General features: G+C 48.8%; 1 protein-coding gene across 1 annotated transcript in view; it reads right to left on the bottom strand.

The window, feature by feature from the left end:
• LOC134983631 (zinc finger protein 436-like) overlaps positions 1 to 13763 on the bottom strand; it is a 174638-nt gene that overhangs the window by 37902 nt on the left and 122973 nt on the right. The window contains exons 2-7 of the mRNA XM_063949307.1: positions 11653 to 11784; positions 10622 to 10813; positions 9312 to 9491; positions 2994 to 3179; positions 2398 to 2521; positions 2184 to 2281 (exon numbers count right to left, since the gene is read on the bottom strand). Of these exons, the coding sequence (XP_063805377.1) occupies positions 2184 to 2281; positions 2398 to 2521; positions 2994 to 3179; positions 9312 to 9491; positions 10622 to 10813; positions 11653 to 11745 (873 nt within the window). The 5' untranslated portion in view covers positions 11746 to 11784. The remainder of the gene's footprint in view (positions 1 to 2183; positions 2282 to 2397; positions 2522 to 2993; positions 3180 to 9311; positions 9492 to 10621; positions 10814 to 11652; positions 11785 to 13763) is intronic.

Raw genomic sequence — 13763 nt, 5'->3', positions numbered from 1 at the left:
GAGCAGAAAAGAGGAACCCTTTTGTCCGCTTGCCAAGCAGGACTGCGCCTGATAATACGGCGTCTTATTTTTGAGAGGCGACCTGGGGTACATCCCCTCTTTTAAGGCAATACTTCCAAATGCCGTTTGGAATCCGCATCACCTGACCACTTTTACTGGAATAATTGGACAACGCACTTATACTTGATGCCAGTCGGCAAATATTCCGCTGTGCATCATGCATCTATAGCAATGCATCTTTTAATTGCTCTATAGGCAATAATATACTGTCCTTATCTTATTTCCAGTCAGGGAATCCGACCACGCCAACCCAGCACTGCACATACAGGCTGAGGCGATTGTTGGTCGCAGTATAACACCAGTATGTGTGTATATACTTTTTAGGATATTTTCCAGCCTCCTATCAGCTGGTTCTTTGAGGGTGGCCGTATCAGGGGACGGCAACGCTACTTGTTTAGATAAACGTGTGAGCGCCTTATCTACCCTAGGGGGTGTTTTCCACCGCGCCCTAACCTCTGGCGGGAAAGGGTATAGTGCTAAAAATTTATTAGAAATTAGCTGTTTTATCGGGGGAAACCCACGCTTTATCACACACCTCATTTATTTCATCTGACTCTGGAAAAACGATTGGCAGTTTTTTCACACCCCACACAATACCCGCCTTTGTGGTACTTGTAGTGTCAGAAAGATTTAATGCCTCTTTCATTGCCGTGATCATGTAACGTGTGGCCCTACTGGACATTACGTTCGTCTCGTCACCGTCGACACTAAACTCAGTATCAGTATCTGGATCCGTGTCGACCCACTGAGGTAGCGGCCGTGTTAGGGCCCCCTGAGGGTGTCTGAGACGCCTGAACAGGCACTAATTGATTTGCCGGCTTTCTCATGTCGTCAGTTTTTTGCAAATTGCTGACATTATCACTTAATTGTTTAAACACAATCATCCAGTCAGGTGTCGACTCCCTAGGGGGTGACATCACTAACACAGGCAACTGCTCCGCCTCCACCTCATTTTCCTCCTCATACATGTCGACACACGCGTACCGACACACAGCACACACACCGGGAATGCTCTGATAGAGGACAGGACCCCACTTAGCCCTTTGGAGAGACAGAGGGAGAGTCTGCCAGCACACACCCAGCGCTATATATATACAGGGATAACCTTATATAAGTGTTATTCCCCTATAGCTGCTGTTAATATTAGTTATTTGCTGCCACAATGCCCCCCCTTCTCTTTTTTACCCTGAATCAGATGCAGTACTGCAGGGGAGAATCAGGGAGCCGTCCTTCCAGCGGAGCTGTGAGGGAAAAATGGCGCCAGTGTGCTGAGGAGATAGGCCCCGCCCCTTCACGACGTCCTTAACTCCCGCTTTTTTGTGTAAAATGGCAGGGGAAAAAATACATCCATATAGCCCTGGAGCTATATGTGATGTATTCCTTTAGCCAGCTAAGGATATATGTGTTTTATATTGCGTCTCAGGGCGCTCCCCCCCAGCGCCCTGCACCCTCAGTGACCGGAGTGTGAAGTGTGCTGAGAGCAATGGCGCACAGCTGCGGTGCTGTGCGCTACCTTAGTCTTGAAGACAGGATGTCTTCTGCCGCCGATTTCACCGGACCTCTTCGTCTCTTCTGGCTCTGTAAGGGGGACGGCGGCGCGGCTCCGGTGACCCATCCAGGCTGAACCTGTGATCGTCCCTCTGGAGCTAACGTCCAGTAGCCTAAGAAGCCCAATCCACTCTGCACTCAGGTGAGTTCGCTTCTTCTCCCCTTAGTCCCACGATGCAGTGAGCCTGTTGCCAGCAGGACTCACTGAAAATAAAAAAACCTAACTAAACTTTTATTCTAAGCAGCTCTGGAGAGCCACTTAGTTTGCACCCTTCTCGGCCGGGCACAAAAATCTAACTGGCTTGGAGGAGGGTCATAGGGGGAGGAGCCAGTGCACACCACCTGATACTCAAGCTTTTATTTTGTGCCCTGTCTCCTGCGGAGCCGCTATTCCCCATGGTCCTGACGGAGTCCCAGCATCCACTAGGACGTCAGAGAAATAAAACAATTCATATGGTCTGCTCCAATTCAGGGTAAACAGAAGACAAGAGTGTATCAGATCTGCACAGCTTCCCTACACATCATATACTGTAGCGTCAACTTTGGTATTTAGCAAGTCCCTGAATTCCACCTACCTGACCCTCCTGTGGGACACTGTGTTTCTCCTCTGTATGATCCTGGGAATAAAGAGGACGGGGACATCTCTCTGGGGTATTCCTGTTACTGGCCCCATCTGTAGGAGACACACAGTGACTGAGTACATTGTATATATGTGATTATCAGGTGATGTGTATCTAGGTGGCCCCATAGCTGCTCTCTCCATTACACTACATGACGGTCTCCTCTTACCCAGTGATGTAAGGGGCCGGTGATTCTCCGTCATCACGTCCTTGTACAGACCCCTGTGTTCCTCTATATACTCCCACTCCTCCATGGAGAAATAGACGGTGACATCCTCACACCTTATAGGAACCTGACACACACAATGATACAGTCATCACCCAGACACATCCCCTGGTGTTACTGTATAATGTCCCATTCCCAGCAGTCACCTCTCTAGTCATCACCCAGACACATCCCCTGGTGTTACTGTATAATGTCCCATTCTCAGCAGTCACCTCTCCAGTCATCACCCAGACACATCCCGTGGTGTTACTGTATAATCTCCCATTCCCAGCAGTCACCTCTCCAGTCATCACCCAGACACATCCCCTGGTGTTACTGTATAATGTCCCATTCCCAGCAGTCACCTCTCCAGTCATCACCCAGACACATCCCCTGGTGTTACTGTATAATGCCCCATTCCCAGCAGTCACCTCTCCAGTCATCACCCAGACACATCCCCTGGTGTTACTGTATAATGCCCCATTCCCAGCAGTCACCTCTCCAGTCATCACCCAGACACATCCCCTGGTGTTACTGTATGTCCCATTCCCAGCAGTCACCTCTCCAGTCAGCAGCTGAATGATCTTGTTGGTGAGTTCTAGTATCTTCTGGTGATTGTGCCTCTCATGTATCAGTGAGTGAGGTGGAGGCACTGTGATGGGGCTCTGGGTCCTCCCCAGTCCTGACACACGATGGCTGCTGGGTGGCTCACACTCTCCAGATGTTCCCTTCACTACTGTGTGATCCTGTGTACAACATTCATTAAATTCTACCATGTGAACAGTAGATGCTTACATACATGTACCGTGTCATTAATACTAATAAAACCTGCTGAATTAGAAGAAAGCGAAATCTGCATATTGGGCTGATGTATCAGATAGTAAGGAGTAAATTGATTTTGCACATTATGGTCAGTTCAGGGTCACCGACCAGACTCAGATTAAAAAAAAAAATAAGATTTTACTTACCGATAAATCTATTTCTCGTAGTCCGTAGTGGATGCTGGGACTCCATAAGGACCATGGGGAATAGCGGCTCCGCAGGAGACAGGGCACAAGAATAAAAGCTTTAGGATCAGGTGGTGTGCACTGGCTCCTCCCCCTATGACCCTCCTCCAAGCCTCAGTTAGGATACTGTGCCCGGACGAGCGTACATAATAAGGAAGGATATTGAATCCCGGGTAAGAGACTCATACCAGCCACACCAATCACACCGTACAACTCTGATCTGAACCCAGTTAACAGTATGATAAAACGAAAAGGAGCCTCTGAAAAGATGGCTCACAACAATAATAACCAGAATTTTGGTAACCATAACTATATACAAGTATTGCAGACAATCCGCACTTGGGATGGGCGCCCAGCATCCACTACGGACTACGAGAAATAGATTTATCGGTAAGTAAATTCTTATTTTCTCTGACGTCCTAGTGGATGCTGGGACTCCGTAAGGACCATGGGGATTATACCAAAGCTCCCAAACGGGCGGGAGAGTGCGGATGAGACTGCAGCACCGAATGAGAGAACTCCAGGTCCTCCTCAGCCAGGGTATCAAATTTGTAAAATTTAGCAAACGTGTTTGCCCCTGACCAAGTAGCTGCTCGGCAAAGTTGTAAAGCCGAGACCCCTCGGGCAGCCGCCCAAGATGAACCCACTTTCCTTGTGGAATGGGCTTTTACCGATTTTGGTTGTGGCAGGCCTGCCACAGAATGTGCAAGCTGAATTGTACTACAAATCCAACGAGCAATCGTCTGCTTAGAAGCAGGAGCACCCAGTTTGTTAGGTGCATACAGGATAAACAGCGAGTCAGATTTTCTGACTCCAGCCGTCCTGGAAACATATTTTCAGGGCCCTGACCACGTCAAGCAACTTGGAGTCCTCCAAGTCCTTAGTAGCCGCAGGTACCACAATAGGTTGGTTCATGTGAAATGCAGAAACCACCTTAGGTAGAAATTGAGGACGAGTCCTCAATTCTGCCCTGTCAGAATGAAATATTAAGTAAGGGCTTTTATATGATAAAGCCGCCAATTCTGACACACGCCTGGCTGAAGCCAAGGCTAACAGCACCGTCACCTTCCATGTGAGATATTTAAAGTCCACAGTGGTGAGTGGTTCAAACCAATGTGACTTTAGGAAACTCAACACAACATTGAGATCCCAAGGTGCCACTGGAGGCACAAAAGGAGGCTGTATATGCAGTACCCCTTTTACAAATGTCTGAACTTCAGGCACTGAAGCCAGTTCTTTTTGGAAGAAAATCGACAGGGCCGAAATTTGAACCTTAATGGACCCTAATTTTAGGCCCATAGACAGTCCTGTTTGCAGGAAATGGAGGAAACAACCCAGTTGAAATTCCTCTGTAGGGGCCTTCTTGGCCTCACACCACGCAACATATTTTCGCCAAATGCGGTGATAATGTTTTGCGGTTACGTCCTTCCTGGCCTTGACCAGGGTAGGGATGACTTCCTCTGGAATGCCTTTTTCCTTCAGGATCCGGCGTTCAACCGCCATGCCGTCAAACGCAGCCGCGGTAAGTCTTGGAACAGACAAGGCCCCTGCTGGAGCAGGTCCTTTCTTAGAGGTAGAGGCCACGGTTTGTCCGTGAGCATCTCTTGAAGTTCCGGATACCAAGTCCTTCTTGGCCAATCCGGAACCATGAGTATAGTTCTTACTCCTCTCCTTCTTATGATTCTCAGTACTTTTGGTATGAGAGGCAGAGGAGGGGACACATACACTGACTGGTACACCCACGGTGTTGTTGCCAGAGCGTCCACCGCTATTGCCTGAGGGTCCCTTGACCTGGCGCAATATCTGTCTAGTTTTTTGTTTAGACGAGACGCCATCATGTCCACCTTTGGTTTTTCCCAACGGTTTACAATCAGGTGGAAGACTTCTGGGTGAAGTCCCCACTCTCCCGGGTGAAGGTCGTGTCTGCTGAGGAAGTCTGCTTCCCAGTTGTCCACTCCCGGAATGAACACTGCTGACAGTGCTATCACATGAATTTCCGCCCAGCGAAGAATCCTTGCAGCTTCTGCCATTGCCCTCCTGCTTCTCGTGCCGCCCTGTCTGTTTACGTGGGCGACTGACGTGATGTTGTCCGATTGGATCAATACCGCCTGACCCTGAAGCAGGGGTTTCGCTTGACTTAGGGCATTGTAAATGGCCCTTAGTTCCAGAATGTTTATATGAAGAGATGTTTCCAGGCTTGACCACAAGCCCTGGAAATTTCTTCCCTGTGTGACTGCTCCCCAGCCTCTCAGGCTTGCATCCGTGGTCACCAGGATCCAATCCTGAATGCCAAATCTGCGGCCCTCTAGTAGATGAGCACTCTGCAGCCACCACAGAAGAGACACCCTTGTCCTTGGCGACAGGGTTATCCGTTGATGCATCTGAAGATGCGATCCGGACCATTTGTCCAGTAGATCCCACTGAAACGTTCTTGCATGGAATCTTCCGAATGGAATCGCTTCGTAAGAAGCCACCATTTTTCCCAGGACCCTCGTGCACTGATGCACTGACACCTGGCCTGGTTTTAGGAGGTTCCTGACTAGCTCGGATAACTCCCTGGCCTTCTCCTCCGGGAGAAACACCTTCTTCTGGACTGTGTCCAGAATCATTCCTAGGAACAGAAGACGTGTCGTTGGAATCAGCTGCGATTTTGGAATATTTAGGATCCACCCGTGCTGACGTAACACTACCTGAGATAGTGCCACTCCGACTTCTAACTGTTCCCTGGTTCTTGCCCTTATCAGGAGATCGTCCAAGTAAGGGATAATTAAGATGCCTTTTCTTCGAAGAAGAATCATCATTTCGGCCATTACCTTGGTAAAGACCCGAGGTGCCGTGGACAACCCAAACGGCAGCGTCTGAAACTGATAATGACAGTTTTGTACTACAAACCTGAGATACCCTTGGTGAGAAGGGTAGAATGGGACGTGGAGATAAGCATCTTTGATGTCCAGAGACACCATATAGTCGCCTTCTTCCAGGTTCGCTATCACTGCTCTGAGTGACTCCATCTTGAATTTGAACCTTTTTATGTAAGTGTTCAAGGATTTCAGATTTAAACTTGGTCTCACCGAGCCGTCCGGCTTCGGTACCGCAAACAGCGTGGAATAATACCCCTTTCCCTGTTGTAGGAGGGGTACCTTGATTATCACCTGCTGGGAATACAGCTTGTGAATGGCTTCCAAAACTGCCTCCCTGTCGGAGGGAGACTTTGGTAGAGCAGACTTCAGGAACCGGCGAGGGGGAAACGCCTCGAATTCCAGTTTGTACCCCTGCGATACTACCTGTAGAATCCAGGGGTCCACTTGCGAGTGAGCCCACTGCGCGTTGAAATTCTTGAGACGGGCCCCCACCAAGTCTGAGTCTGCTTGTAAAGCCCCAGCGTCATGCTGAAGACTTGGCAGAAGCAGGGGAGGGCTTCTGCTCCTGGGAAGCGGCTGCATGGTGCAGTCTTTTTCCCCTTCCTCTGCCCCGGGGCAGAAAAGAGTGGCCTTTTGCTCGCTTGTATTTATGGGAACGAAAGGACTGAGTTTGAAAAGACGGTGTCTTTTTCTGCTGATGTGAAGTGACCTGGGGTAAAAAAGTGGACTTTCCAGCCGTTGCCACCAGGTCCGATAAACCAGCCCCAAATAACTCCTCCCCTTTATACGCCAATACTTCCATATGTCGTTTGGAATCCGCATCCCCTGACCACTGTCGCGTCCATAACGCTCTTCTGGCAGAAATGGACATAGCACTTACTCTTGATGCCAGGGTGCAAATATCCCTCTGTGCATCACGCATATATAGTAATGCATCCTTCAAATGCTCTATAGTTAACAATATATTGTCCCTATCCAGGGTATCAATATTTTCAGTCAGGGAATCCGACCACGCGACTCCAGCACTGCACATCCAGGCTGAAGCGATTGCTGGTCGCAGTATAACACCAGTATGTGTGTATATACATTTTAGGATATTTTCCAGCCTTCTATCAGCTGGTTCTTTGAGGGTGGCCGTATCAGAAGACGGTAACGCTACTTGTTTAGATAAACGTGTGAGCGCCTTATCTACCCTAGGGGGTGTTTCCCAACGTGTCCTAACCTCTGACGGGAAAGGATATAGTGCCAATAATTTATTAGAAATTAGCAGTTTTTTGTCGGGGGAAACCCACGCTTTATCACACACCTCATTTAATTCATGATTCTCAGGAAAAACTATTGGTAGTTTTTTCACACCCCACATAATACCCTTCTTTGTGGTACTTGTAGTGTCAGAAATGTTCAATGCCTCCTTCATTGCCGTGATCATGTAACGTGTGGCCCTACTGGACATTACGTTTGACTCTTCACCGTCGACACTAGACTCAGTATCTGTGTCTGTGTCGACCCACTGAGGTAACGGGCGTTTTAGGGCCCCTGACGGTGTCTGAGACGCTTGGACAGGCACTAATTGATTTGCCGGCTGTCTCATGTCGTCAACATTTTTTTGCAAAGTGCTGACATTATCACTTAATTCTTTAAATACGATCATCCAGTCAGGTGTCGACTCCCTAGGGGGTGACATCACTAACCCAGGCAATTGCTCCGCCTCCACATCATTTTCCTCCTCATACATGTCGACACACGCGTACTGACACACAGCACACACACCGGGAATGCTCTGATAGAGGACAGGACCCCACTAGCCCTTTGGAGAGACAGAGTGAGAGTCTGCCAGCACACACCCAGCGCTATATATATATATATATATATATATATATATATATATATATATATATATATATATATATATATATATATATATATATATATATATAAACACACACAGGGATAACCTTATATAAGTGTTATTCCCTTATAGCTGCTGTTTATATTGTTATTTGCTGCCAATAGTGCCCCCCCTTCTCTTTTTTACCCTGATTCTGTAGCAGGTCTGCAGGGGAGAGTCAGGGAGCCGTCCTTCCAGCGGAGCTGTGAGGGAAAATGGCGCTTGTGTGCTGAGGAGATAAGGACGTCGTGAAGGGGCGGAGCCTATCTCCCGCTCTTTTGTGTAAAAATGGCAGGGGTTAAAATACATCCATATAGCCCAGGAGCTATATGTGATGTATTCTTTTGCCACCTAAGGTATTATCTTTTATATTGCGTCTCAGGGCGCTCCCCCCCCCAGCGCCCTGCACCCTCAGTGACCGGAGTGTGAAGTGTGCTGAGAGCAATGGCGCACAGCTGCGGTGCTGTGCGCTACCTTAGTCTGAAGACAGCATCGTCTTCTGCCGCCGATTTCACCGGACCTCTTCGTCTCTTCTGGCTCTGTAAGGGGGACGGCGGCGCGGCTCCGGTGACCCATCCAGGCTGTACCTGTGATCGTCCCTCTGGAGCTAATGTCCAGTAGCCTAAGAAGCCCAATCCACTCTGCACGCAGGTGAGTTCGCTTCTTCTCCCCTTAGTCCCACGATGCAGTGAGCCTGTTGCCAGCAGGACTCACTGAAAATAAAAAACCTAAATTAAACTTTTATTCTAAGCAGCTCAGGAGAGCCACCTAGCCTGCACCCTTCTCGTTCGGGCACAAAAATCTAACTGAGGCTTGGAGGAGGGTCATAGGGGGAGGAGCCAGTGCACACCACCTGATCCTAAAGCTTTTATTCTTGTGCCCTGTCTCCTGCGGAGCCGCTATTCCCCATGGTCCTTACGGAGTCCCAGCATCCACTAGGACGTCAGAGAAATATTCATATAAAGTTTGATTGGAGAAATAAATAATGAAAAGAAAACATCACATGTAAAAAGAATCTATAATCGCCTCCTTCACTATTTTATCACCAATGTCCTATATAATCTACAGGCCTCTGCTGTCATGTGTGAGACAAGAGGACATGACATTCCCAGAATCCCTCACCTCTCCAGTCAGCACACAGATGATGTCCAGGAAGAGATTTATTATCCTCTCAGTCATATCCATCTTCAATGCCTGGTGATTCTCCATCATCACGTCCTTGTACAGGCCCCTGTGTTCCTCTATATACTCCCACTCCTCCATGGAGAGATAGACAGCGACGTCCTCACACCTTATAGGAACCTGACACACACAAGGATACAGTCATCACCCAGACACATCCCCTGGTGTTACTGTATAATGTCCCATTCCCAGCAGTCACCTCTCCAGTCATCATCCAGACACACACCTCTCCAGTCATCACCCAGACACATCCCCTGGTGTTACTGTATAATGCCCCATTCCCAGCAGTCACCTCTCCAGTCATCACCCAGACACCTCCCCCCTGGTTTTACTGTATAATGCCCCATTCCCAGCAGTCACCACTCCAGTCATCACCCAGACACATCCCCTGGTGTTAATGTATAATGTCCCATTCCCAGCAGTCACCTCTACAGTCATCACCCAGACACATCCCCTGGTGTTACTGTATAATGTCCCATTCCCAGCAGTCACCTCTACAGTCATCACCCAGACACATCCCCCCGATATTACTGTATAATGCCCCATTCCCAGCAGTCACCTCTCCAGACACATCCCTGGTGTTAATGTATAATGTCCCATTCCCAGCAGTCACCTCTCCAGTCATCACCCAGACACATCCCCTGGTGTTACTGTATAATGTCCCATTCCCAGCAGTCTCCTCTCCAGTCATCACCCAGACACATCCCCTGGTGTTACTGTATAATGCCCCATTCCCAGCAGTCACCTCTCCAGTCATCACCCAGACACAGCTCCTGGTGTTACTGTATAATGTCCCATTCCCAGCAGTCACCTCTCCAGAAACATCCCTGGTGTTAATGTATAATGTCCCATTCCCAGCAGTCACCTCTACAGTCATCACCCAGACACATCCCCTGGTGTTACTGTATAATGTCCCATTCCCAGCAGTCACCTCTACAGTCATCACCCAGACACATCCCCCCGATATTACTGTATAATGCCCCATTCCCAGCAGTCACCTCTCCAGACACATCCCTGGTGTTAATGTATAATGTCCCATTCCCAGCAGTCACCTCTCCAGTCATCACCCAGACACATCCCCCGGTGTTACTGTATAATGTTCCATTCCCAGCAGTCACCTCTCCAGTCATCACCCAGACACAGCTCCTGGTGTTACTGTATAATGTCCCATTCCCAGCAGTCACCTCTCCAGTCATCACCCAGACACAGCTCCCGGTGTTACTGTATAATGTCCCATTCCCAGCAGTCACCTCTCCAGTCAGCAGCTGGATGATCTTGTTGGTGAGCTCCAGGATCTTCTGGTCACTGTGCCTCTCATGTATCAGTGAGTGAGGTAGAGGCACCGTGATGGGGCTCTGGGTCCTGCTCAGTCCTCCTGACACACGGGGATGGCTGCTGGGTGTCTCACAGTTTCCAGATGTCTTCCTCACTACTGAGTGATCCTATGTATTGAGAGCGACACATCAATTAAACTGAATGGAAAACGACATCTATAGCTCATGCCTAAATCTGGCGTCAATATAACCAACAGTATGTTAACAGTAAAACCTGGTAAAAGAATGCAGAGGACCAGATCACCGCTCTCCACAAATGCTCCGGTGGGGTACCATGGCAGACCAGCCAAGAGGCCATGACCATACAAGTCGAAAGAGCCCAGAGGGACGTCGGACAGGCGCATCGGAAGATAGATACGCCTGACGAATAGTGGCAGTAATCCACTGAGCAATAGATCCCTTGGAGGGTATCAGCCACAATTGGGAGCTACCACAAAGATCAAAAGTAAAAATTGAAAGCAAGATCTCTTGGTTCAAATGGAATGCACCTTAGGTAAAAATATGTCTTCGTCCGTAACACCACCCTATCAGAATTAAGGATAAGTAAGGGAGGCTTACAAGACAGGGCCAGCAATTCCAATATCCTCACAGAAAAGGCATTACCTAGGAGGAAAACCACCTTCAACGTAAAGTAGCAGAATTTCACCATCTCAAGAGGCTCAAAAGGAGGTGTCTGAAGAGTCTCCATAACTAAAATTTAAATTCCATGAAGGGATAGGAAGAATGTATGACGAAAGACCTCTTAAAGGAAAGCTTGCACAGCCGGAATGAAAGTCATATTTGGAAAAGGACTGAAAATGCAGACACTTGTCACTGTCACTCCATCACCTCCCCAGTTATGTCCCTGCGTTAGTAAGACACTCCCAGATCTCACCTCCCCAGTCAGGTCCCTGTGTTAGTAATATGAATATGAGTGATGTCACTGTGACACTCACAGGACCCCTCACCTTTCCTGTCAGCAGCTGGATGATCTCCACAGTGAGGCTTAATATCCTTTCAGTCACATGACTCCTGTCCTTGTCCATCCTCCGTGACATCATTTACGTGACTTCTAGTAAAGGATCTCCGGTTCCTCACAGCTAAATGGCCCAAGAATAAATTTAATAATTAAATTAAATATCAGAGAGAGTTTACAAGTACCATAGTCATACAGCAACTCTGTATTACTGTCTGCATAATTTATTCTTCTAGTCTCACACATTAAGATTCCTTATAGAGCTCTGGGGGAGATTCATTCAGGATTACGGTCTGAATACGCACACAGACCAGTCTGAAACTTAATCCCAAATTGGAACTTTTAAAAAAATAAATCCCATTTCTTTGACCTACTCGCAGTCATCCGCATTGTCAGATCTGGAGCTGCGACTCCCTCCCGTCATAGCTGCCTGAGATGTGACTGGAGTGCGGCCGGAGGTGTTACTTCCCTGACAGTGCAGAAAACACTAATAATCGCAGCACAATGGAAATGTATTGAAGTTAATGGGTGGACTGTGCAGCTAATGAGGCCCCAGGTGGCTTCCGGCATCTGACCTGCTCCATGAAACAGACGCAAACATGAAAATAAAATCTTATTGCCAAACATATAGATAAAAGTGCCCATCCCCAATTGTTCATCCCAGAGACAATGTGGTGTGTAAAGTGTGTTGATAAGCACTGCTCCTGCTGTGTTCATATATACGGATAAATGGGGGCTGTGGCCGGAGAGACCCCCAGCCCACGTGAGCAATGGCCGCCGCGGCACTGAAGGGGTTAATCCCTAGTGCCCGGCGCCATTATCGGGACAATGGGCGCTTGGCGCCATATTTCAAATATTGTGGGCGCTTGGCGCCGTGTTTGTACAAATGGCAAAAAATTTATTTTAACAATGTGCCGCGGTCCCGGACGACAGTGAGGGCAGCCCCCGGCGCGCTGAACAGTGTGTGCGCGCCGGGGGAGAGGGGAACTGCACTGGAGGCGGCCAGCCGCGGCAGCCGGGAGGAATGCCCCGCCGGGCTGCCAGGCGGCCGGGGGGGGGGGGGGGGGGGCCACAGATTTGGCACCGCATACAGGGGACTGGGCTATCCGGCTCCCTGGCGGCGGGGGGATGATTAGGTTGGTGAGTGCTACAAAAGTGAATGCCGCTCTGGGGGACAGGGAGAGCTAGCTCCCTGGACCCCACTGGCGGGCATTACAGGCAGGCTGGAGGATGGGGAAAGCCAGCCCCATACCTCCAGCACTGAGAGAGCCCTAGCAGCCAGGCTGCAGGGCTAGGGGAGCCCAGCGCTGACCACAGTATTTAAAAACACAGAACAATGGTTTTTAAATATGTATGTATGTATGTATGTATGTATGTATGTATGTATGTATGTATGTATGTATGTATGTATGTATATATATATATATATATTAATTAGTGTTATGAGGCACTTCAGTGCCTGGGAATGGAATGTGGAGCCTGTGCAGGGCACAGGCTCAATGTAGATTTAAAGGGAAACATGTGTTTAAAGGAAATGTATTTAAAGGTAAATGCACTTACTTGGATGTGTGTCCCAGGGAGGGGGAATCCATGGCTGTGCAGGCTGATGGGTTCTCCCAGACCTTTTCCCCAAAAACAGAATACTTTCCCTTTCAGCCTCACTCTTGAAAGTGGCATTGGTAGAGAGAGAAGAAGCTCAGCTTTGAAACAAGCCGAGTGGTTTTCTGGAGCTCCATAGGGATCACCCGTAGTAGCCAGGAAACCTGGACCGGGGAACTAGGCTGCCCAGCTTTGGAGCCCAATTCCAGGCTGCTGGCAGTGAGCTGGGTCCCGGGCAAATCTCTGGAAGTCAGTTTAGGCGGGAAAACTTCCCCTAGCCTAGACTGAATGGCACCGGGGCGTATCCTGATCCTCCAGGATGGGACAGACAAAGGAGAGTGACCACTCCCCACTGTCCATAGAGAACAATGTTAGCTGTGCATGTGACCAAGGCATGCACAGCTCATGGGTAAACATTGATTGGTTGTAGACCACCGGGCGTGCTTACCCCCTGTGGTAATGTGTACAGTGATCGCGCTGATCCAAAAAAAGAGTGGGTCCCAG

The sequence above is a fragment of the Pseudophryne corroboree genome (assembly GCF_028390025.1).
Source record: "Pseudophryne corroboree isolate aPseCor3 chromosome 3 unlocalized genomic scaffold, aPseCor3.hap2 SUPER_3_unloc_2, whole genome shotgun sequence".
Lineage (NCBI taxonomy): Eukaryota > Metazoa > Chordata > Amphibia > Anura > Myobatrachidae > Pseudophryne > Pseudophryne corroboree.
Note: the sequence above shows the minus strand (reverse complement) of the source record. Positions and strands in the feature narration are given on the sequence as shown.